The 21,434-nt window shown below is 41.2% G+C and overlaps 2 protein-coding genes across 2 annotated transcripts; one reads left to right on the forward strand and one right to left on the reverse strand.

Moving 5' to 3' along the window:
- Nucleotides 1-758: 758 nt before the first annotated feature.
- On the forward strand, nucleotides 759-6,402 carry LOC108877388 (diencephalon/mesencephalon homeobox protein 1-B). Its single transcript, XM_018667408.2, has 5 exons — nucleotides 759-1,013; nucleotides 3,255-3,422; nucleotides 3,637-3,815; nucleotides 3,955-4,432; nucleotides 4,544-6,402. Exons 2-5 carry the CDS (start codon nucleotides 3,269-3,271, stop codon nucleotides 4,960-4,962), a joined length of 1,230 nt encoding a protein of 409 aa, XP_018522924.1. The 5' UTR covers nucleotides 759-1,013; nucleotides 3,255-3,268; the 3' UTR covers nucleotides 4,963-6,402.
- A 6,579-nt stretch (nucleotides 6,403-12,981) lies between these two features.
- On the reverse strand, nucleotides 12,982-21,390 carry LOC108877404 (vitamin D3 hydroxylase-associated protein). The gene is made up of 15 exons (XM_018667428.2): nucleotides 20,692-21,390; nucleotides 19,184-19,297; nucleotides 18,577-18,717; nucleotides 18,262-18,395; nucleotides 17,900-18,106; nucleotides 17,752-17,792; nucleotides 17,500-17,624; nucleotides 16,585-16,710; nucleotides 16,366-16,463; nucleotides 15,830-15,929; nucleotides 15,703-15,746; nucleotides 15,545-15,584; nucleotides 15,351-15,459; nucleotides 14,481-14,626; nucleotides 12,982-14,011 (listed from the first exon to the last, which is right to left on the reverse strand). The coding sequence occupies exons 1-15, from the start codon at nucleotides 20,905-20,907 to the stop codon at nucleotides 13,889-13,891; spliced, it is 1,764 nt and encodes a 587-aa protein (XP_018522944.1). The 5' UTR covers nucleotides 20,908-21,390; the 3' UTR covers nucleotides 12,982-13,888.
- Nucleotides 21,391-21,434: the final 44 nt, after the last annotated feature.

Genomic DNA, 21,434 nt, shown 5'->3' on the forward strand with positions numbered 1-21,434 from the left:
AATCAACCCAGAAAGTATCATCTGTAACCTACAAATGGCTATTTCAGTGATTATTTTCCCCTTTATAATATCATTAATGAGGATCAAGTCATTTTAAACGGTGGTAATGAAGATATTGACTTAAATCTTTGTCCAAAAATATATTTACATACATAAAAGCAGCGACACATATTGAAGTGGACCCTGAGATATTAAGAACATAGAATAAATAATAATTAATGACAAGGACAATCGTGTCTCATAATTGGGAATATTTAAAAATGCATATTGTTATATTGAGATTTCTTCAAATCGGTTTTAAAATATTAAGAGAATTTACTATTTAGGTGAAAACTTAAACATTATTATTATTATTATTATTATTATTATTATTATTATTATCAACTATAAAAGAATTACAGTGAGCTTATTATCAATATATAATTAGAATTTAAAAAGTCAATGTTAGCAGAATAAACCAGCGTAAAAATTAGGAAATGATAATAATAATAATTTTTTTAAAAAACTGTTTCTTCCAAAGCAAAAAGAGCGGAGGCGGAAAAGTCGGCAGCTCTGATGCAGAAATCACCTCTGAAAGTGAAGGAGTAAAGTGGAGGAGGAGGAGGAGGAGGTGGAGGAGGAGGTGGTGGAGAGCTGAGAAGCGACGTGATTGGCAGAGAGAGAGCGGAGCGTGTGACCCCACCCGGAGAGCTTTAAAGGCGGATAGATGGCAGCTCAGCATCCTCCCACATCCACACAGAGAGAGAGAGGAAGAGAGAGAGAGAGAGAGAGGGAGAGAGAGGAAGCGAGCGGCTGGAGCACGGAGAGCGGACAGAACCGGGATACCGTCTGTCAGGATATCAGAGTGAGGGGGAGAAAAAAAACACTGACGACATGAGGAGATGAACAACCGAACCGGACTTTAGAGGAGAAATTCAAGAAGAAGAAAGACATTTTAAAGGAGAGAAAAAAAAACATTCGGCCGCTGTGATTTAGTGGAGATATTTCGCTTCAGATTCACAGAGAGGAGAGAGGTAAGAAGTTTAGCTGAGGGGAAGTTGGACCGTTGTCTTGTTGTCACACATGAGCTCTGGTTAGTTGTTAGTCTGATTTTAACATCGGTAAATTATTGCTCGAGACATTTTTTTTTTTTACTTGTGTTTGGTTTTTTTTTATAACCGTGCTGTTTTCTAAACTCCGTGATATCTTGGACAAAACCGGTTCCCAGAGTGCAGTTGGGCGACCATCCAACATCCCAATGAAAACAGTGACAGCAGCTCAACAACGACTGTCTTTCGCCTGAGTTAACGAAAGTGTACAACTTTAAATTAACACGTGCAGATGAAAATTCATATTTTTTACGGGCACCTCTCAACCTTGTTTAATGCGGATTTTATGGCAGATGTCTTTTGTTTGTTTCTGTCCAACTTTACAGGTTGTTTAATTGAGCTTCATTATTTCCCAATTTATTTCCTGTGTCAGTGAAGTTTGTGAACGCTGCTGAATGGACGCCTTGTAGCCCGTACAGAGCTGCGGCCCCAAGGCAGTCTTTAGGCTAAATGCTGTATAACTCATAAATCCACAGCAATTAGCATAATTAGGCTTAAATCAGAGCCCGAGGCTGTGTGACATTGTCCTGAAAGAAGAAGAGAAGCATTGTGCACATTTTTTAAGCTGCAGATTTAAAAAAAAATCGAACAGATTACATGAATCCAGCCAGAGACCGATTTAGTAAAAATGATGCAAAGAAACAGTCACATTAAAAATAAAAAAAAAACAACTAAATGTTATTACATTAGTCACACGGTTTTGATCACACACAGCAACACGCACGCAAGCTCGCACGCACACACACACGCTGGCCCACCTTTCACGTGTCAGGCCTGATGATAAATTAATAGCCTTGTATAGTGGAAACCTATTTGCACTCACATTAGACAGGAGCCCAATTGGGGATCCCGTGCATATTTCACTGAAGACCTGTCACACATCTCCGTCAGCCTGCAGGCGTCTGAAACTGACCTGGGACCCGCCACAGATTGAAATAAACGGGGGCTCCCTCCCTCCACTCGAGTCAAACACTATGGGAGCAAAGTAAATATTGCCTTCTGTCAGTCCAGTCTGCGGAGGTTTGACTGCGTTTAGACTCAACAGAGAGAGAGAGAGAGAGAGAGAGAGAGAGAGAGAGAGAGAGAGAGAGAGAGAGCACAAAATAAAATCATCAAATTATTTTTTTTTTCAGAATGAAAATGTATTTTGATTGTAGGTGATGCAGTAAGAAAACAAAAAAAACATTGTCTTATTTTGTTTAGTGTTAACCGGAAAATGTCATCATCATTTTTTATCTTCCTGATTAAAGTATAATAATAATAATAATAATAATAATAATAATATTATTATTATTATTATTATTATTACCATTACCCATAATAATATGATTGCCTAATGATAATTTACACATCACAGCTGTGGACCACTGTGAGGAAATTATTAAATGAACGAACTAAATGTCTCCGAATTCCTAAGCATGTTCAAATAACCACAAGGCCCAAAAATAGTGTATTAATGAAAAATAAAATAAATAAGTAAAAATAAATAAATAAAATAAAATAGCCCATTGTGCATTTGTACTTTTAAACATTAACCTCAGCAGGCCTTTGCCACATTTATTTGAGTGTCTAAAATCCTAAATGTTACACTGTTTTTCATTGCTCAAGTGACAAATTATTTGAATCAGCTGAATTTCCCACAGACCTGCTCATCTTCATCTTATGTTTAAACTGAACCTGTTGTAAATTATTTGCTATTGGTGCAGAAGATTCATAAATCCAACCACATTTTTTTCCCTAACCAATTTAAAAAGAATAATAATTTAAAAGAAAAAGTTACATTAAGTTTCAAAATCAAAACATTTTTCTGATGGTTTCGGTGCAGTCAGTGTGTGCAAACCCTCCGTTTCCACCAATTTTCCGTTTGGTTTCGCTGCAACAACAACACACACCCAAGTGTCTGTTAAATTTCTGAATCTCCTCCCAACCATTTTAAGTCATCTGCCTTGTCATTCCGCGATAAACAAGGGAACTATTTTTCCCCAGGAGCGCAGTCTTTAATGCTCACAATGCACCTGTTGCCATTTCAATCAGTTAGGTAACAACAAACACTATGACGCCGCATTTTAAAGTTTTTCTCTTTGTTAAAAAGCCACGTTGCCACCAGAAAACAGTCCGATGTGTTTAAGGCCTGTCATTAACAGCGGCTCGTTTCCTCCTCTGCAGACAGCGCGTGGGTCATGCAGCACTACGGGGTGAACGGCTACTCCCTCCACGCCATGAACTCGCTGAGCGCCATGTACAACCTCCACCAGCAGGCGGCGCAACAGGCCCAGCACGCACCTGACTACAGGCCGTCAGTGCACGCGCTCACACTTGCGGAGAGACTGGCTGGTAAGAACCAGTTGCTCATTTTGTTTATCCGTTTCTTAACTTCATTTTACATCTGCACCTCTTACAAACAGCTGCTTTTACTGCAGCTGTGTCTCTTCATATGTAGTCAGTGTAGAGTGTGTTGATTTATCTGGGTGATTCCCACCTGACCTTTGACCTGTCCCTCAATTAAACTGGTCGTGTTTCTTGTTTCTCAACGGCTGCACATTTCAAGACATTATCCTTGAGGCCCGGTATGGCTCCCAGCATCGAAAGCAGCGGCGTAGTCGGACAGCCTTCACCGCTCAGCAGCTGGAGGCCCTGGAGAAAACCTTCCAGAAGACCCACTACCCTGATGTGGTGATGCGTGAACGTCTGGCCATGTGCACCAACCTGCCTGAGGCACGTGTGCAGGTAAAGAAAAAAAAAAAAAACCCTCAGAGTGCATTAATCTTGTGCTGCATTTTGCCTGTTGCGCCCTTGTTTGCTCATGTTAAAGGTCAAAAGGTTATCATTCAATCCAAGCTCTGATCTTAATGTTTATCTCTGCCAGGTCTGGTTCAAGAACCGTCGCGCCAAGTTTCGCAAGAAGCAGCGCAGCCTGCAGAAAGAGCAGCTCCAGAAACAGAAGGAGGCGTCAGGGGGAGCAGAGGGCTCCACAGAGGACTCCAAGACCGACATCACTACCAACACCTCCAACAACACCACAACCAGCGCCACCACCCTGGTTCCCGAGGCCCGCACTCCTCCCCCGCCCTCCTCACTCTCATCCTGTCACTCTGAGACAGAGAGGCTGGCGGCGGCAGCAGCAGCAGCGTCGCGGCCCCAGTCGGGCGAGATGAGCGTGGAAGTCAACGTCACCTCCCCTGAACCGTCGGACAGCGAGTCAGCGGCAGAAGATAACGCTGACAGAGAAGAGGATGATATGAGGGGGGAGGCGAGGGTGAAGATCAGGGAGGAGACGCCGGAGGAGGGGGGGACACAGCCAGGGAGCGGCTCTCCATCCTGCAAACAACTCAGCCCCACATCAGGTAAAAATATGGATGTCTAATAAGTGCAGCTGCTTTAGCTTTTTATTTTCCATAAACACTGTGTGTGTCAAACATACTTAAGTCACCCCCCTTCTCTTTCTTACCCATCAGACTCTCCCCTGAGCTCCCCCGCCTTGCCGTCCTCCAGCAGCGTGACCAGCGGTTTGGCTCAGAGCAACTCCTACGCCTCGTCTCCCCTCAGCCTCTTCCGGCTGCAGGAGCAGTTCCGGCAGCACATGGCCGCCACCAACAACCTGGTGCACTACCCGTCCTTTGACATGAGCACGCCGTCCTCCCTGCCCTACCTGGGCATGAACGTCAACATGCCGTCCCCGCTGGGCTCGCTGCCCTGCCAGTCCTACTACCAGACCCTGTCGCAGGCCCAGCAGGTGTGGAACAGCCCTCTGCTACAGGCGGCGCCAGGCGGCCTCCCCGGAAGCCTCAACAGCAAGACCACCAGCATCGAGAACCTCCGCCTGAGGGCCAAGCAGCACGCAGCCTCGCTGGGACTAGACACGCTCCCCAACTGAAGCTGTGGCTGGTCCATCTACGTGTTCGGGCTCTGCTTTGGGCTGTAGCTAAGAATTATGGGCCCTGTCCACAAGAGGTGACTCTGGCTCCCCTACACTTTCCTCTTGACCTCACAGCACTGTCAACAACTCTGTGTATCCATTCAAATACTCATTTGAAATATTTCAAATTTGAACCAATTTGTGGTCACGATTCCTCTGTTCAAAATCTGTCCAAATTTCAAATTTGTGCCTTTTCTCTGTTTGTTTCATATAATTTAACAAAGCAGCTGCTGAGGGTGTTTTGTTTGCAACACTTCAGCTAAATTTCAAAACCTAAGCAGCTATGACAAACAGTATAAATGACCTATTTTTAGGGCACAACATGAAGACCGTAAATGTGTTTCAGAGCAGGCACTTTAAGGGCCCTCCCACAGCCCGGGGGCCCCCGGGGTTGTCAACGCACCTGTTCTCTTTCACCTCATTGTCCTCGTATGGGCGTTCAGCTCACTGCTGGGAGCACATCAGAACATGAAGAACATCTCTGCTGGACGGACTTAACAGAAAACAAGATTATAACAAGAACTCAATGGACTTTATAAGTGAAAAAAAGAAGGAAAAAAAACCCACCTGGACTGCAGTTTATGACTGAACAGTAGTTTCTGCCTGCGTGGATCTTGCTAGCTGATCAACAGCTTCAGCCAGTTCCTCTAAATGTTAGCTGCTCACTGTGATCCGAGCCTCCTGTGTGAAGTCGGGGCAGAAAAGTCTTGAAAACGACAGAGCTGTCAGTGTCACTCCAGGACAGACAAGAGACAGTAAAATATTCTATAACCCAACACCTGAACTATGCATGCCTGCACCCCTCTGAAGCATGGCTTATAGCCGCACAACACAGAATGAAGTCACATCAGATCTGATATCAGAACTAAAGCTCAGATCAGTCACTATAATCCCCAAGCCAAATGTATGTTTTGTTTTGTTTTTTTGTAGATGACACATGATTCTCCTTGTTTAAAGTTACAGATCTGCCTGCAAGAATCCATTGAGCGTTGTAAATATCCTTCAGTGTTTGCCTCCACCTGCCTGGTTAAAGAGTAACTCCATGTCTCCTTTTGTGCAAAGGATTTGACAGGAAACGTTCAATTTATTTTCTCAATTGCGGCTTTCAGTAAAGGACCAATGGCAGGATTTAAATAAGAAGAGAATATGAGGTGGAGGATAAATATGATCCCAGCCGACTTTTTTTTTCTTCTTCTTTTTTTTTTTTGGTTAACTGGGGTGCCAGATTGAACTCACCACTTTTTTTCTGAGCCATTGGCTTCAACAGAAAAGACGCACAGGCCAATTCTCTATGTATTATATCATTGTAGATTCAAGACACAATGTATTTCTCAATTGGTTTTAAATGTGAGTAATTTATCTGTTTAATTCAAGGGAATAAATCACACATAAGAATGACTCCTGTTCTCAGTGTCGTCGATTGAAGTAAGAGCATGAAAATATTTTACTTGCACTTGTTCACACTTGTGCCTCATTTTGTCATTTTCTAAAGCAAAGACGGGAACTATAACCTAAAAACACTTGTTACTCAAAATTAGGGAAATAGCAAAAATGAAGCACCATTAATAGTCTCTCCTGAATCAAGGAAAGATAAATACTACATGACTGCCATCCAAAAATTCTATTTTCCTATTGGTAGTTTTTTTTTTTTTTTGGAGACTTTATACCTTGATCAGCTAAATGGTCAGATTGAGACCAGATAAGTAGTCGACATTGTAAACCAGGAAAAAATCACATAGCAGGACATCCCACCAACATTCATACAAACATGCACACACACAAAAAAGATTTTTTAAAGTTTTTCAAGTGAGAGGAAGTTGGCAACGAGAGAGGGATTAGTTGAGGGTGTGTGCTGAACTCAGCTCCTCTGTCTGACAGCGCTGAGTGGGACTGACAGAAGACCGAATCTTAAAGAAAAAAGAAATAGTTTGGCTTTCCACACATATTACCTTCAACCCTTTACAGTAAAAATGTAAGTTTTTGGTTAACATGTCCCACTGGAGACACCTTGATGATCCGTATATAATTCAGACACAGGAGGTCTAGCATCCTCAACACTGAGGTTTACACACCACACAGGGGAGAGCCTGCCACTTGTTCACCCAGTGCAGAATAACTAATCCTAAATGAAATGACTGAAGCACAGTGTCAGGCTCTAAAGAGTCTCCAATCCAACATCCCACCCACCCATCCACCCCTCACACACACTCGCTCACTCTCTCTCTCTCTCTCTCTCTCTTCTCTAGCTGCTCCCCTCTTCCCCCACCCTGTCAATCGAGGTTTGGCTGCACCGAAACAGAATGCTTTGCCATAAGAAGATTACCTTTGGTTGGGATATCGATGGATTAAGTAAGAATAGAATGAGATAAAATAGCTCTGAAAGGGTTCCTGGAGTCAGCAAAGTTCAGACACCTGTTTTTTTTTTTTTCCTTCCCTACTCTTTCCCAGTTTCTCGCTCCATGACCATAAAGATTATATCACTTTCTAACTGCAGCGGGAGAGCTGAGAGGGGTGGGTGGTTTAGGATGGGTCTGGTTACAGTGCATAAAAATAATTCTGGGGCTGAAAAGACATTTTCTTTTCTTTTTTTTCTTTACAAATGCCCTTGGGTTATTTTCAGACATTCTCCTTAAATATGTGGTCAATTTGTCATGAACGTTTTGGGTCTCTGTGTTCAGAAAGATCATATGGGTGTAAATTAATGGGAATGCTGTGTTTGTGCATATGTGTGTGTGAGTGTGTGTGTCTATGGCAGCTAAGCCGCTGAAGGTTTCCAGGAGCTCTTTGATGTGTATCTGGGCAATGTGCTATTAGAGGGATTTTCCTAGTTGACAGCTCAGAGAATGTGTGGAGGAATTGCGATGCCAGCGGGCTAAAAGAATGCTGGAAACAGGATTAGGATCATATTCTGGCAGCTCCTGTCACTTCATCAATGGGCTAAGGTTTCCTCAGTGACAGCCCTCCTTCTCTGCCCAGCTAAAACCTTTAGTGGGACCATAAAAGGGGTGAGAGATGGGAAAAAACAATGATTGAATGGTGTGCTATGATTTCTGTGCTGGGTTTGCTCTGAGGGCTTTGTGTTGGGAGGTCTGAGGGGGACGGTGTTGATTTGGAGGGAGGGGTAGGTCATGGGGATGAGAAAAAGGGGGCTTTTTTTGGGCAGGGGAGAGGGGTGGGTGGGTGGAGGGGTGCCTGTGGTCTTTCTTGGAAGTTTTACACCCAAATCCCCATGGCAGAGCATGTGGAGGGGTTTTACACTGATGCTAGCGGACAGGGACAGCAGCTTGGTGTCCCCCGGGGAACGACAGCAGCAGTAGCAGCAGCAGGTGGGAAGGGAGAATGCCGTTTCCTGAATCTTCAGGATCCACTTTGTCGGTATAAGCACTGCCTGTCTTCACCAAGTGAGACCTCTTTCACCTCGATATAGTGCATCTAATTAAGTATGTGGGGGTGACATGTAGAAACTACTGAGACTATTAACACTATTGGCCCTATATTGTGCTTGTTTTATGTTATCTTATTAGAGGAGAATTCTTGTGATATTCCACATTTTCTAATCAATCAAATAATTTTTTAAATGAAAAGACCAAAGCCAAAGATGAACTGATCTCATTAAATATTTTCAGTGTAGCCAGATGTAGCTTATTCCTCTGTGCCATAGACCTTAACTATTATCCAAAACCTATAGCATATCAGTGAACCTTCATTATGATTAACAGGGGCACCAGAGTTTGAGTCGATATATACACCTTCCTGCTTTAAATGGCCCATACTCAAAATGTGTAGTTAAAAACAGCTGAAAATAGTCCCCAACAAATGCATTTCTGTTTTCTTATGTTTGAGTTATATTCTCTAAAAACTACAGTTCCCAGTTGTTTCAGGATATTACTTGGCCTTTTATAAAAGAAATTATAGATTACACCAATTTTTAAAAAAACATCTTTATAAAAACTCTGGGCTTAATGCCATGTGATTTGTTGACACAAAAATTTTGAATATCAAAATCTTATCCTCTAAACCTATTTAACCACATAAATAAAATGTAATCTCAAGTGAAGGAAATACCATATTCATTTGCTAACTTACTTAACTTTTTATTTATTAAAAATTATTAAAATGCTTTCACATAAATATTATGTGTCTTTTTTCATACAATACCAGAAACACTGATGCCATTGGAAGCAGCTCAAATCAGCAGCTGTAAGGACAAGCTTTTGACCTGCATCTTTAGGACTACTGATCTTACTTTAACGATCTTTCCATAGTGAAAAACAGTTTGCATCAGGCTCTTCCTACACCTCGCTCACCATGTTCAGGTGAGTCATTTATGCCCTAAACTGAATGTTTTGAGACGACTTTGAAATACACCTTCTCTAGTTGGGCCTGATGTTGTGTTGTAGATTATTTTTTCTTGACTGGGCTTATAGGGTGGTCTCTGCCATGCATCTTGGACCAGCTGTCTCAATGTTGCCACCAAAAACCCCTTCCCCCAAGAGTGTAACTCCACACTTTGCTCACCCATGTGAAACAATACTTTCACAATACCACAGGAGTTTGATTGTTGGCGACAAGTTATATAATGCCAGGAATTACAGACTAGCATGCAAATGCTAAATCCTCTCTTTCTCCTGAGAAGTGGATGAGACGGACTATATCTGCAGGCTTCACTCTGGCTCCCCAGCTTTGTGCTACAGAGACGCTCTCCTTTCTCCCCCTGACTTGGGTGATAATCCTGACACGCACTGTCTGCATTTTTTACTGTACGTGTTTAAGCGCATTTGCAGAGCATTTATCTCTCCAATGTAAACCAATTTGGCTATAAGGGCCTTGGGCCAAGCAAGGCGCTGGAGGGAAGAAAGGAAAACTCAAACCTAGCAGATGTGCAGAGAGGGGAGGATGGGAGAGCTGGCGAGGACGCGGGGGTTGATGAACAACTGAATGCAGCAAAAAAGGCAAAGCGGAACCGCATGGGAGAAAAAGAGCGTCCCTTGTCCGAAGGGTAAGCTTTTCAAACTTGGGATAGGGGCCTTTAAAGCCGATAGAACGTGGATCACTGAATTGTTGAGTCACAGAATCTGAGAAAATCATACGGAGCTCCCAGTTAATCCTGTCATAGTGAAATCGGTGGGCATACTTTGGGGATCCCAGCCCCTTCTGAAGAAATATGGAGCCTGCTGTATTGACAGAGCTGCTGTTTGATACCGCCTATACACCTGTATCAGCTGTCTGTTAATCTGCCTTCCCCTCCTCCCACTCATACTCCACAGCATGTTGCCTCTGCTGGTAGTAATGGCTGATGAAATGGACCAAAGACCTAAAAGCTGCCAATCTTGCTGCTTCTTGATGTCTCCTGTAAGTGGCTCTGGTTGTGGGCTGAACTTGTCACTTTGATCATCTGAAAGGCAAGGAGCCCTGCTGTGTCAAACATTACTACCTGCAATTCTACAGAGCCATAAAGACTATGGGCTCCTTGGTCCCTGAAATGGGACATTAAGACAGAATCATCCTAGTTTAGTTGTGGCGATATCAAGGTGTTTTATTTGCTGGCACACAGGCAGGGTCTGAATGTGTTTGGATGGCTTTTAAAGTACCTGATCTTACAGCATAAGGTTCCTGTAAATGAGGTGTTTGCTGCTCTTATCAATGAGACGTTACATGAGAAGAACACCTTGGCCTGCCAGGGCTGTTAAACCGTTCTGCTGTACGATTACAGCAGGCTGAGCTTTGGCCAGATGCCCTCTACATCTAACTTATCAAACTATTTCAACTATTTCACTCACTTTCTTTTGCAAGTTCTGATGTTCATTATCTATCAGAGTTTTCTTATACTGATAGAGATTAAACCGATGAGGTTTTATTTCCCATAAAATTGTGCAACAGTGGAAAAAGTATTCAAAGCTTTAAATTATACAGCAGCTCCGTTCACCAGCCATAGTGCACAAACAGCTCATATAAGTGGTCAGCTTTAAGTTGTTTTATATAGGGACTCACTGAAATCAAGCGTATGGACCTGCAGATCAAAGCGATGAAACAAGTTATGAAAAGCTGCGTAACTGGGTGTTGATCATCAGTGGGATCCACAGTACTGGAGACATTTTTAAGCCAGTTGATTTGACATGAATGATGATCCAACATAATTCTTCAGTTATTCTGTTTTGCTGTGACAATAACAAACACAGAGGGTTTTGCTCTGTAGTTTAAATATTGTAACTTGTGTCACAGTAGTTGTAATAGTAGGAGTTAATCCAGTGGATTTGAACTGTTAATATTTCACTCTTAAATTGCAGAAAATATCAAATCAGATTTTTTGACATTTTTTTTATGTGTAGCAGGTATACACGTCTGCATGATTCATACTCCCAAAATGCACCACACTAATACAAATATGTACAAACTGAACACTTTCTGTTTCTCCATTTAGTTATAATTAAACTACTTCTTATTTATGTGTAGATATCGCTGACTGTCCTCTAGTGGTGAATGTCTTCTTCCTGTTCACAGGAAACATTTTGACTTGAAATATAGAAATGTTACTACTAACATTAACAATGGCTCTGTTCAACTCTCCTGTTGCAGTAAACCATGACAGTGTGACAGTGAGCCAGCATGCACAATACAAGGCTCTTGAAACTGAAGCAGCTAAATGGAATTCATCCATTGTTGATTTTATTAGTTACACGTGCTTTTCTTAATGTGATACCTAAAAATGTCTTCTCTGAAAAAGGCACCTAAAAAATGGAAGTGTAAAAAGTACTATGACTGTCTTTCTTTCTTTGTGCTAAAATGTGAACCATACAGAAACTGGTTAAGTGTGACTAAAGATGTCATACATTAAGTTTTCAAATTTTGAGTTGGCTTGCTGCCATTAGTTATTTTTTCATTTATTAAGGAGTATTACATTAACTAACATTTATTAAAATGTTAATTTTTTGTTAGCTATAATTGACTACATTTCGTGTGGAGTCCCTTTCCTGAAAGTTGGCAATAACAGCAAAATGTCTCCTAAAAAAAAAAAAGTCTCCTACAATCTTTACAGCCTGACACATTTCTACATACATATATAAATTTACAAAGATGATATGTCTGTTTTTTGTACTATCATTGTGTAAACTGAATAAAATAATGTTAGGATTACATAGAAAAATCTGTGGAAATCAGTTTACTTGTTTAAGCTGCTGTATTTGGCAAACTAGCAAATTGTCCTTTACATTATATCACTTGTGCTATGATCATCTGTTGGAGTATATAAATAATGTTTAATTAGATTTTAATATATATAATACAGTATAATACACACAACTACAAAACTGTAATTGGCAAATGTATTTAATGGGCAAATCTGAAGGCCTAGTTTGTGCATGCGTGTGTGTGTGTATGCGCATGTGTGTGTGTATGTCATTGCTTCTGTCTCAGATCCTGAGGGATTTATGAACAATGTCAAGTTCCCTCTGAAGACCTGAGTCTCTTCACTGCCTCTTAAGGCTTAATGCTCCCTGACTGAGTGGCACAGCGAGAGCCACACACTCTCTCTCTATGTGCCACAGATAATGCTAAGAACAACCTCTCAATTCCAGCTCTCCTCCTCGCCTAATGTGCCCTCCTTCCTCTACCGCACGCGCACGGCCATTTTCATTCAATGACACACCAGTGCAAACGTGGGCAATTGTAATGGAAAACACTAACATTGTCCCTAATGGTTTCCCATCCCAGGAGAGTTTTAAAACATATGTAAATTTATGTAAACCCAACAGAAACACATATTTACAATAGCAGAGGGTAATCACAATATGACGACATGGTGCGTTGGCCTCGTAGATGGAGGCGCCATGTGTCATTAGTCTTCTTTATCTCTTTTCTGTTTCCTGTTATGGCATCAGTGCAACAATCACTCACAGTAAGAATGAAAATGATCTGCGCTCATCTGTGGCACAGTGATGGAGAGGCAGAGACGGAGGGTAAAGGAGCTGCTGGACGCCATGAAGGTGAACCACACAATATGAGGTTAGTTCATTAATTATTCAATGACACTAAAGGATTGAACGTAAAGATTTGAAACATTGCAAATAGCAAGATCAAAAACAACATATTAAAAAAGTGTACAGATGAACAGTGGATCATATTTTAACTGCACAGTGTATGTTACTGTTGACTTGTTTACTTCTAACATCTGAAAACTAGAGTAGTAGTAGTAGAGTAGTAGTGGTTCCTGTGCAAAATCAATTACTTTGTTTTGTTTTCAGACATCATATCACAGTAGGCTATCAGTTGAGAAAAGAGACAGACACAATCAAAACATTACTGATTATAAATTCTAATTAAAAAAAAAAAAAAAATCATGAGTCATGAGGCCTCTTTACCTCATGGTGATGTGAATTTTATATGTTCTTCAGCATGTAGTTCCTGTTCATGCTATACTGTATGAAATGTTAAACAATGTCAGTGGTGGCTAAGCAGAACAGGAGGCTCTGCTTATTTCACCCATACTAATGTAAATCCAAAATTAAAATGAGATGTTAAATGTCAATGAATGAATTAAAAGTGAAAAACTATACTATGAACTTATGAACTTGACTATTGTTTTCAGTTTTACAGTTAACATTTAGGTCATCTTTATCATGACCCCAAAACAGCCAAAGAGCAGAAAATGACTGATAAGAAGAGCAAAACTCAAACTGTTAAATATTTTAAATAACCAACTACATTTTCTAAAACAATATTATTTGTGTTAACTTCAACTAATATTTCAGTTTGCTTTAATGGGGTTAGCAGCAGTATTAGTCTGGTGCATTGATGGTGTTTACACAAACAATATACTGGCCTGTACTCAAAGTAAATTTAACCTGAGGCCTCTGAAGTTTGTTGCTCGCCCTGTGGCCTCCAGGCTTTACTTTCTGCTCTGTTTGACCAGTTGTTCCACCTCCTTCATGAAGCGCAGGCAGAGCTCATCCTGCCACGGCAGGGCAACACACTGCACCGCCACAGGCAGACCCTCGCCTCCAGACACAGCCTGAACACAAACACAGACTCCAGTCAGTCAACACTAAGTAAACAGAACCACCACAGTCTGCTGCCTCCCCCTACTGACCAACTGTGGAACTACTGTTTACGTGACTGATGTGGCCTCACCGAAGTTTGGGGCAATACACAGGATCACGAGTGCAGGGGATATGTCACCACTGCACTTATGTCACTAAAGAGACTGTTAATATTTCTTGTTGGAAAGTCAATGTAATTACTACAAACACATGCAAATGAACTACAAAATGAAAAAATGGTCAATCTAAACTGGCTGTATCCAGGGGCCCACCGCCCCATAATTTGACCACAGCTGTAGGATATTTATTGATATTATTTCATATTAGAATATCTTAAGTCGTTTATTACACTGCATAAACAATGTAACCATTGATATTCATTTAAACTACTATATTATATAATTTAGCATCAGTCACCTCTCACTGGCATGTGTGCCTTACCTGTTTGAAGAGCTTGTCCCAGTGGTCCCGATAAATGCCCTTATAGTGCTTGAGTTCCTCCTCATCCACTGCTGTCACCGTGGAAACAGGAACTACACCGGCGGGAAAGTTGAGGAGATTGTAAAGTATCGTGTACGAGAGAACAGCTGGAAGGACAGAAAACAGAAGTTATTGACTGGATTTTATACTTGTAATATATTATATACAGTGATCTGGTGATCTACTGTGCTGTCAAAAGGTTTTTTTACCACTTTTCTTGAATCTTTTTGATTTTTGGTGAATAATTGAGCCAGATTCATTTATGTATCTTAAACTGGCTGGTTGTTTGTTTTGTTTTGTTTGTCCAGAGTGGGTGGTGGTGATGGTCACTTATCAATAGGTTAGAAGGTAGACTGTGCCCTCTGAGCAGTGCTACTTCCACAGGGCAGTCTGGACAGTGAGTTGCTATTGGAAAGTGATGAGGCGGGCTGGGACTAGCTGGTTATCATGTTAACTTCAGTAGAAGAAAACAAGCGATAGAAGTAGAAGCAAAACATTGCCATCACTTTCCACTGCTGGAGACTATGTTACCAATGTTGGCTATGGAGTGATATCAAAAACGTACAAATAGCTCCTTTAATATAATTATTCAAAGAAAACAATGACATATTTATTTTATTCATTAAAATAATGTGTAAATAAAGGACCATCTGATCATATCCATGACTTTCCTGAGAAACTATCAGCAAAGACAGAACACATCTGACCTCATATTTGCATTTCAAAAAACACCTCAAACTACATTAAAAGTTATACAGGAAACAGATGGACATGATTGTCTCTACACTGCTCTCTATCAATGACTGACAAACATCAGTTCAGTATACGTACTGGTAACCTTGCCGCAGTACAAGAAGTTGTAGGCTGGTCCGATGACAGGGCACAGCAACACGTCAATGTTGCATCTTCTCCAATGCGCTATTGTTTCATGAATGTAGTCCTAATGAAAACACATGAGAATTCAATTTTCCCTTGTATGTAATCATTCTTGCACAAGCAATATTAGCATTAAGAGCTGACAGTACCTCCACAGCAGCATGCTGCTTCCACACATCTGGAACGGATCTGAAAACAAAGCAGAGAAACAGTCAGTATATTCTAGTATTTTGCCCATCATATGCAATGTACGATTACACAAAAAAGCCTCAAGAACAAACTGTCGACTTCAAGACAACTCTCTCACCCAACTCCACTGATAGCACTGAAGACAGCAGAAGCACGAGGAGACTGCAAATGCATGATATGAAATGCACATATTAAGACAAATAGTCAATAACCAAGGTCATTGATTTATGTTGTTTTTAACTCACCAGAGGCTTCAGGAGGAATGAGAGGGTTTTCTTCAACCATGTAGGAAAATAGTAAGGAAAAACCTGTTCTCTGAGACAGGGGTCCAAGGGGCTTCCCTCCCTAAAACAGAATCAATAAGAGATTATTGGCACAAAATAGAACAATCTGTTCAACGAGATTGTTCCAAGGTTTACTGTAATAATTATAAAGCAGGTGAGGTTTAATTAAGTTTTCAAAACATAGTCTTCAGAAAACAAAAAGTAATATTGCAGTGGTCATTATTAACAACACCATGTACTTCCTGGTTCCAGCTTTTAATATTATAGTAAATATTAAATAGTTTTTGGTTGGCTTGTTGGTCGATCAAAACAAGCAATGTGAAGACATCACCTTGAGCTCTGGGATCTCACGAAAGCCATTTTACACATTGTTTTCACAATTTTAAGACTAAAAGATTATTTTTTTAAAAGGGTAGGCTTGTTCTCCGACACTTCAGTTGTTCCTGATTATTAAATTATTTAGTTTATAACGATGACCAAAGGGAAATTCAACTCACAGTTTTTGCAGCAGGGTATTAGCTCCATCTGCAAAGATACCCCTGATGGTCAGGTCAATGATGGCGTAGTCGATCTTCAAAGGATTGTAAGGCACCAACTACAGGCACCAATCACATAAAGGGAAAAAGTGACTGCATTAAAAACATACAGCTCATATCACATATTCAAGGTGGCTGTAGATCATACAGTGTGTGTCAAGTGTGTGGTTTTGGTCTTACAGTGTGGCCTGCTTGCTCTAACAGTGCTTTGACTTCTCGGACGCCTCGAGCCATGCTTGGAGACGGCTGCATGAAGCCATCGTTTTCAAGGTAACCGATCCTCAGAGGTTTGGAGCTCTGGTATGTCTGAGGACAATACAATGGAAACACGCATGTAACAGATTCATTTTTGGTATCTGATTGAGGCTTTTTTGTGTGCCTTTAGGCTTTAATTAAGGCACAATCAAAATGAGTTAACTTCCCTGACAGTGACACTGTAGATTTAACTCTGGGGTGAACTCTTTGTGATGAAAGATAAATTCAGACCTGGATAATAATGTGCCTTCGTGTTTCCACTGCACTTTATTTTGTTGAACTCAACTCATTATCATCACAGCAGAGCACATTCCCTCAGAGAAAACATCCCTGGTGCAAAAAAACAGGCAGCAACCCACTCAAGGGAGTGTTCATCACTATGAGAGATTTATACCGAGCAAGCTAGTCTGGCTCTGTTCAAAGGTAATAACCAGCACCTCTACAGCTCACAAGTTAACACCATATAACTCATTTGTTTAATCCATACAAAAACCAAAGTGTAAAAATAACAATTCTATGGTTTTACAGACTATTTTTTGGCCAGGCAACCAGCAGAGACGCTGGGAAGTTACTGGTTCCAGCCAAGAAACAGTCTGACACACAACCCACTCTAAAATGACAAACACTTTGGTTTTTGTAGGAAACAAACAAATCTGATGTGAAATTGCAAAAATGAATAGTTGAATGAAATGAATGAATAGCAACAATATGAATCTGTTGCTCTTCCTGAGGTTCCTTCTGTTGTTTCTCATTTTAGTTTTTGTGAAGGGGAGTTTTTCCTTTATCAGACAGTGTTGTATGTTCAGATGTGGCAATGGGCTGCAACTGGGCCTGACACACCTGCACATTGAAAGGTATGGGTGGAACAGTGGGGTCCAGTGAAAACATGTGGTCACACAGCAGAGCCTGCATACACAGAGCCAGACTGTCCACATCCCTCGCCATGGGTCCAGGAGATGACAGCACTATGGTTAATAAAAATATAGTCAACAGTAGACAAATTTGCTGACAGTATATGTAGGCAATGTATTGCTAGTCAATGATGATGTAACTCTGTATTTACTGGATAATGTATGACATATTTCTCCTTACCTGACTTTTGCCCTCGATAAATGGGTCGCAGACCCTGTGTACTGACCGAGACACAAAGAAATACAACAAAATAAAGATTATGTCTAGTGTTAAGTGCCGTGACTGTACAATGATTATCTATAAAAGTGGTGGAGGCAGAAACACTCACCTTAGCCGACCAGCTGTTGGCTTGAAGCCACAGATGCCACAGAAAGAGGCAGGAATACGGATGCTCCCCCCTATATCACTACCTAAACCAAGCACAGAGCCTCCTCCCCCAATGAGAGCCCCCTCTCCGCCAGATGAACCTCCAGAGGTCTTTTGGAGGTTATGGGGGTTCACGGTCTGACCATAAATGGGATTACTGCAGTCATAACTGGAGATGAGGCAATAAAAGAAAAACACAGATAAGCAACGAGCGCCATGGCCTTTGCACATCTAAAAAACATATCCTTTGTGTTGGAAGCATATAATTGTGCAGTGTGTGTTTACAGTTTGAGTATGCAATAACTTTATTTAGAGATGATTTACTTCAACAGGGCTTGGGGTAAGTTGGTTCTCACAAAGGGAATAGCTCCTTGTCTCTTCAGAACTTCAATGAGCACACTGTCCTCCTGAGCGGGCTGGTCCAGATTAACGATCACACCACATGACACATCGTGATTCTTGTGTTATAAAATGAAAACAGACAAGTGAGCAGTGTTAGATAATGGTACATCAAAGACATAAACCTGAGCTATACAAGAATGCCATAACAGTTTTACTGGTGCATATACAGTTGGAAACCCTGTCAGTGTAATTGCTATTGAGCTGATTGAGGTAATATACTTTAAAACCACAAATTACCTTGTATGAATAGTTTTCTTTGATGCTGACTGGAACTCCGTACAAGAGACCATCCTTGTTGGAATCAACAGTTTTTAGCTGGTCAAAACTCTCCAGCAAAAACCCTGTGCAGCAGTTCAGCTTTTTGTTCACATCCAGAGTCTGTGAGAAAAGAAAACAAAAGAAAACAAAGAAAAAAGAAACGATGTAAAACATGCGTGACACAAAAGTCAACTGAAAGGCAAGCAAGTAGATAAATATTTGCTAGATAACAAAGTATGGAATCTACTTCGGGCCAGTAGCATTGAGGGAGTGACTGTGTGAACTGTACTAGGTTACATTCAAGGTTTTTCTTGTAATAAGACACAAGTCATAAAAATAAGAAATGAGTTGGTGCACAAACCTGATTTAAAAAAACAAGCTGATATTCCAGTCCAAAGACTGTGGGTTACTCTAAATTTGATCCCTTAGAGATCATTATTCATTTTGAATTTTTGTTGTGATCATCATCATCAAGTATAAAAAAACAAACAACACCAAGACATGAAATCAATCAATGAAAATGAAAACTGACTGCTTATTTCCATCTGTGGTTGTATGTAATAAAAAGTTCTGTTGGATACTGAACCTTTTCCACGTAGGAGTAAAACACGTCCTCAGGGCTCAGTTTGCCTTCCTGCAGTTTCTTTGTCAACTCAGGGAGGGACAGCGTCAGGATGAGAGAAGAGTCGGTTGTTGGATGCTAGAGGACACACACACACACACACACTCACAGTCATAACAGAGTGAAAAATGAGTTCACACACCAGGCAATAATCATTCCTTTTCACATCAACCAACTATTTCTGTTATCAATGTTTCAATTAAACAACTCATTGTTTTGTCTATAATATGTCAGAAAAATGTGGAACGGTGAAAAAACCCACTGTAAATTCCTAGAGCCTAAAGAGACGTCTTTGCTTTGTCTGAACAACAGCCCCAAACCAAGAAATATTCAGTCAGCTGTTATACAAGACAAACAAGTATAGGCAAATGATCACGTCTGGGCAGCTGGAACCAGTGCATACTGAGCATTTGTTTTGGGAAAACTGACTAAAACTATTTTTGATCATCAAATTATTACCCGTTCATTTTCTAAACAATAGGCCTTTTCAACAGAGGATATTTTGGCATGCCACCGTACCAACCGGTGTTACTGATAACTATAACAGTGGCTCTGTTATATTCAATTGTCCCATGATGGTGGGACAGTGAGCCAGCATGAACACCAGGATCCTGAAACTAAAGCAGCTACATGGAATTCAGCCTTAATTAAATTTATCATTCAAATCTGTGCTTTCATGTCAAAGTGTCTTTTGTGAAAAGGTCTGATGATTGACTAATTATTTTGGTGTTAAACAAACTGGCCATAATGCATTCCTTAATGTATGCATGTGTATCTTACGATCTACTCCTAAACAATAGTGTTACAGTTGCAACTTGCTTTGTAAATTAAAGGTGAAGAAGCATATGTAAGACAGAATACAGTAAATGTACAAAACAACTCTAACGACATAAACACTCACTTCGATACAAACACTATCCTGCCACACAGGTGTCATCATTTCACATAATCACATCACAATAATGTGCGTGTCACCCTCCTGTTGTGTTGGTTGAGCCTGTTAAGACAGGTTTACTTAAACTTTAATCATTACTGGCACATGCGGTCTAGTTTGGTGACATCTGCAAACTCCTCAACTAGCCAAAACTTTCACCTGCCCAGTGATATTAACCAGCGAGAACCTGAGTGGGGTGAGGGGTCTTCAACAACAATCATGAATACCCTTCTATTCTGGTTCAACACACTGTGCTGCAGGTGTACCCTGACCCTATACTGCATAAGGTGGCTCATTCAGCAGTGTAAATGACACACAGCATCATCAATAAATAAGTGTTACTGGTGTGCTCCTCTTGCTGTGAAAACTCAAAATGCCCGCCATAAAAACCCGACCAAAAGTATAAAATGACAGATTCTCAAGCGTGTTGACGACAACGTATGACACATATTTACTTGTTATACACGTTAAACCAAGAAAGTGTGATTTTACGAACAGACAAGCCTCCCCTCCCCTCAAAGCTTTAGCTAAGTCTCACCGACTCCTTATACCGGAGCACAGCCTGTTCCGCCCGCTGCAGGCTCTCCGTCTGCCGGTCTCTGGCTCTCCGGATCTTATCCTTCGTCTCTTGGTGGCTGGCGACTTTGAGCGCCAGCACCACCAGAGCTCCAACACCGCAGGCAGCACCCGTCAGCAGTGCTGCTGACCGGTTGTCCAGCTCCACTCCCTGAAGAAACTGCTGCACGTTTTCCATGGGTCCTCTGTTTGTCCTCGCGCTCCGAGGACCATCCGTGTGTGGGCTAACTCAGGCTAGCACGCGCAAACTGCCTTTGAATCGTGCATGTGATGTAGTTATTGGACGTGTCAAAGCTTTTAAGTCAACAGGTGGGCGCGGTTAACCAGCGTAGTCACACAACCTATGGAGACACATCTATCTTGGAGCGAGGAACCCTCCGCTGAAGTAGCTCACGCCACCGCCGTTTTAACACGCTTATGCAAAGCTTTGCAGTAGGAGGAGTGAAGCAGAGGGCGCCATTGCTGCCCCTGGTTAGTCATTGCAGCTGAATGATAAATTTATTGAACATTAAAAAATACAATAGATACACTTCACATTCCCCAGTTGACAGACTAATCCATACGGGATGTCGCTCCTCTTCATAAATCCTCTAACAAGGAACGGATGAGGAGTTTGACAGGCCACACACATTTCTCATGTTACAATCTCTTACTCTTTTATGTCACACTGGAGTAATACATGAAACACCGCCCCCTATTGGTTTC

The sequence above is a fragment of the Lates calcarifer genome, linkage group LG17, assembly GCF_001640805.2.
Source record: "Lates calcarifer isolate ASB-BC8 linkage group LG17, TLL_Latcal_v3, whole genome shotgun sequence".
Taxonomy (NCBI): domain Eukaryota; kingdom Metazoa; phylum Chordata; class Actinopteri; family Centropomidae; genus Lates; species Lates calcarifer.

Excerpts from the sequence above, each read along its gene's own strand:
- LOC108877404 (XM_018667428.2), bottom strand. The coding sequence starts at position 20,907 with ATGGAAAACGTGCAGCAGTTTCTTCAGGGAGTGGAGCTGGACAACCGG. Across the intron at positions 18,107-18,261 it reads TTACCCCAAGCCCTGTTGAA|TTATGACTGCAGTAATCCCA; the intron begins GTAAATCATCTC and ends CCTCATCTCCAG. Across the intron at positions 15,460-15,544 it reads AGCAGCATGCTGCTGTGGAG|GACTACATTCATGAAACAAT; the intron begins GTACTGTCAGCT and ends TGTTTTCATTAG.
- LOC108877388 (XM_018667408.2), top strand. The coding sequence starts at position 3,269 with ATGCAGCACTACGGGGTGAACGGCTACTCCCTCCACGCCATGAACTCG. Across the intron at positions 3,816-3,954 it reads TGCCTGAGGCACGTGTGCAG|GTCTGGTTCAAGAACCGTCG; the intron begins GTAAAGAAAAAA and ends TATCTCTGCCAG. Across the intron at positions 4,433-4,543 it reads ACAACTCAGCCCCACATCAG|ACTCTCCCCTGAGCTCCCCC; the intron begins GTAAAAATATGG and ends CTTACCCATCAG.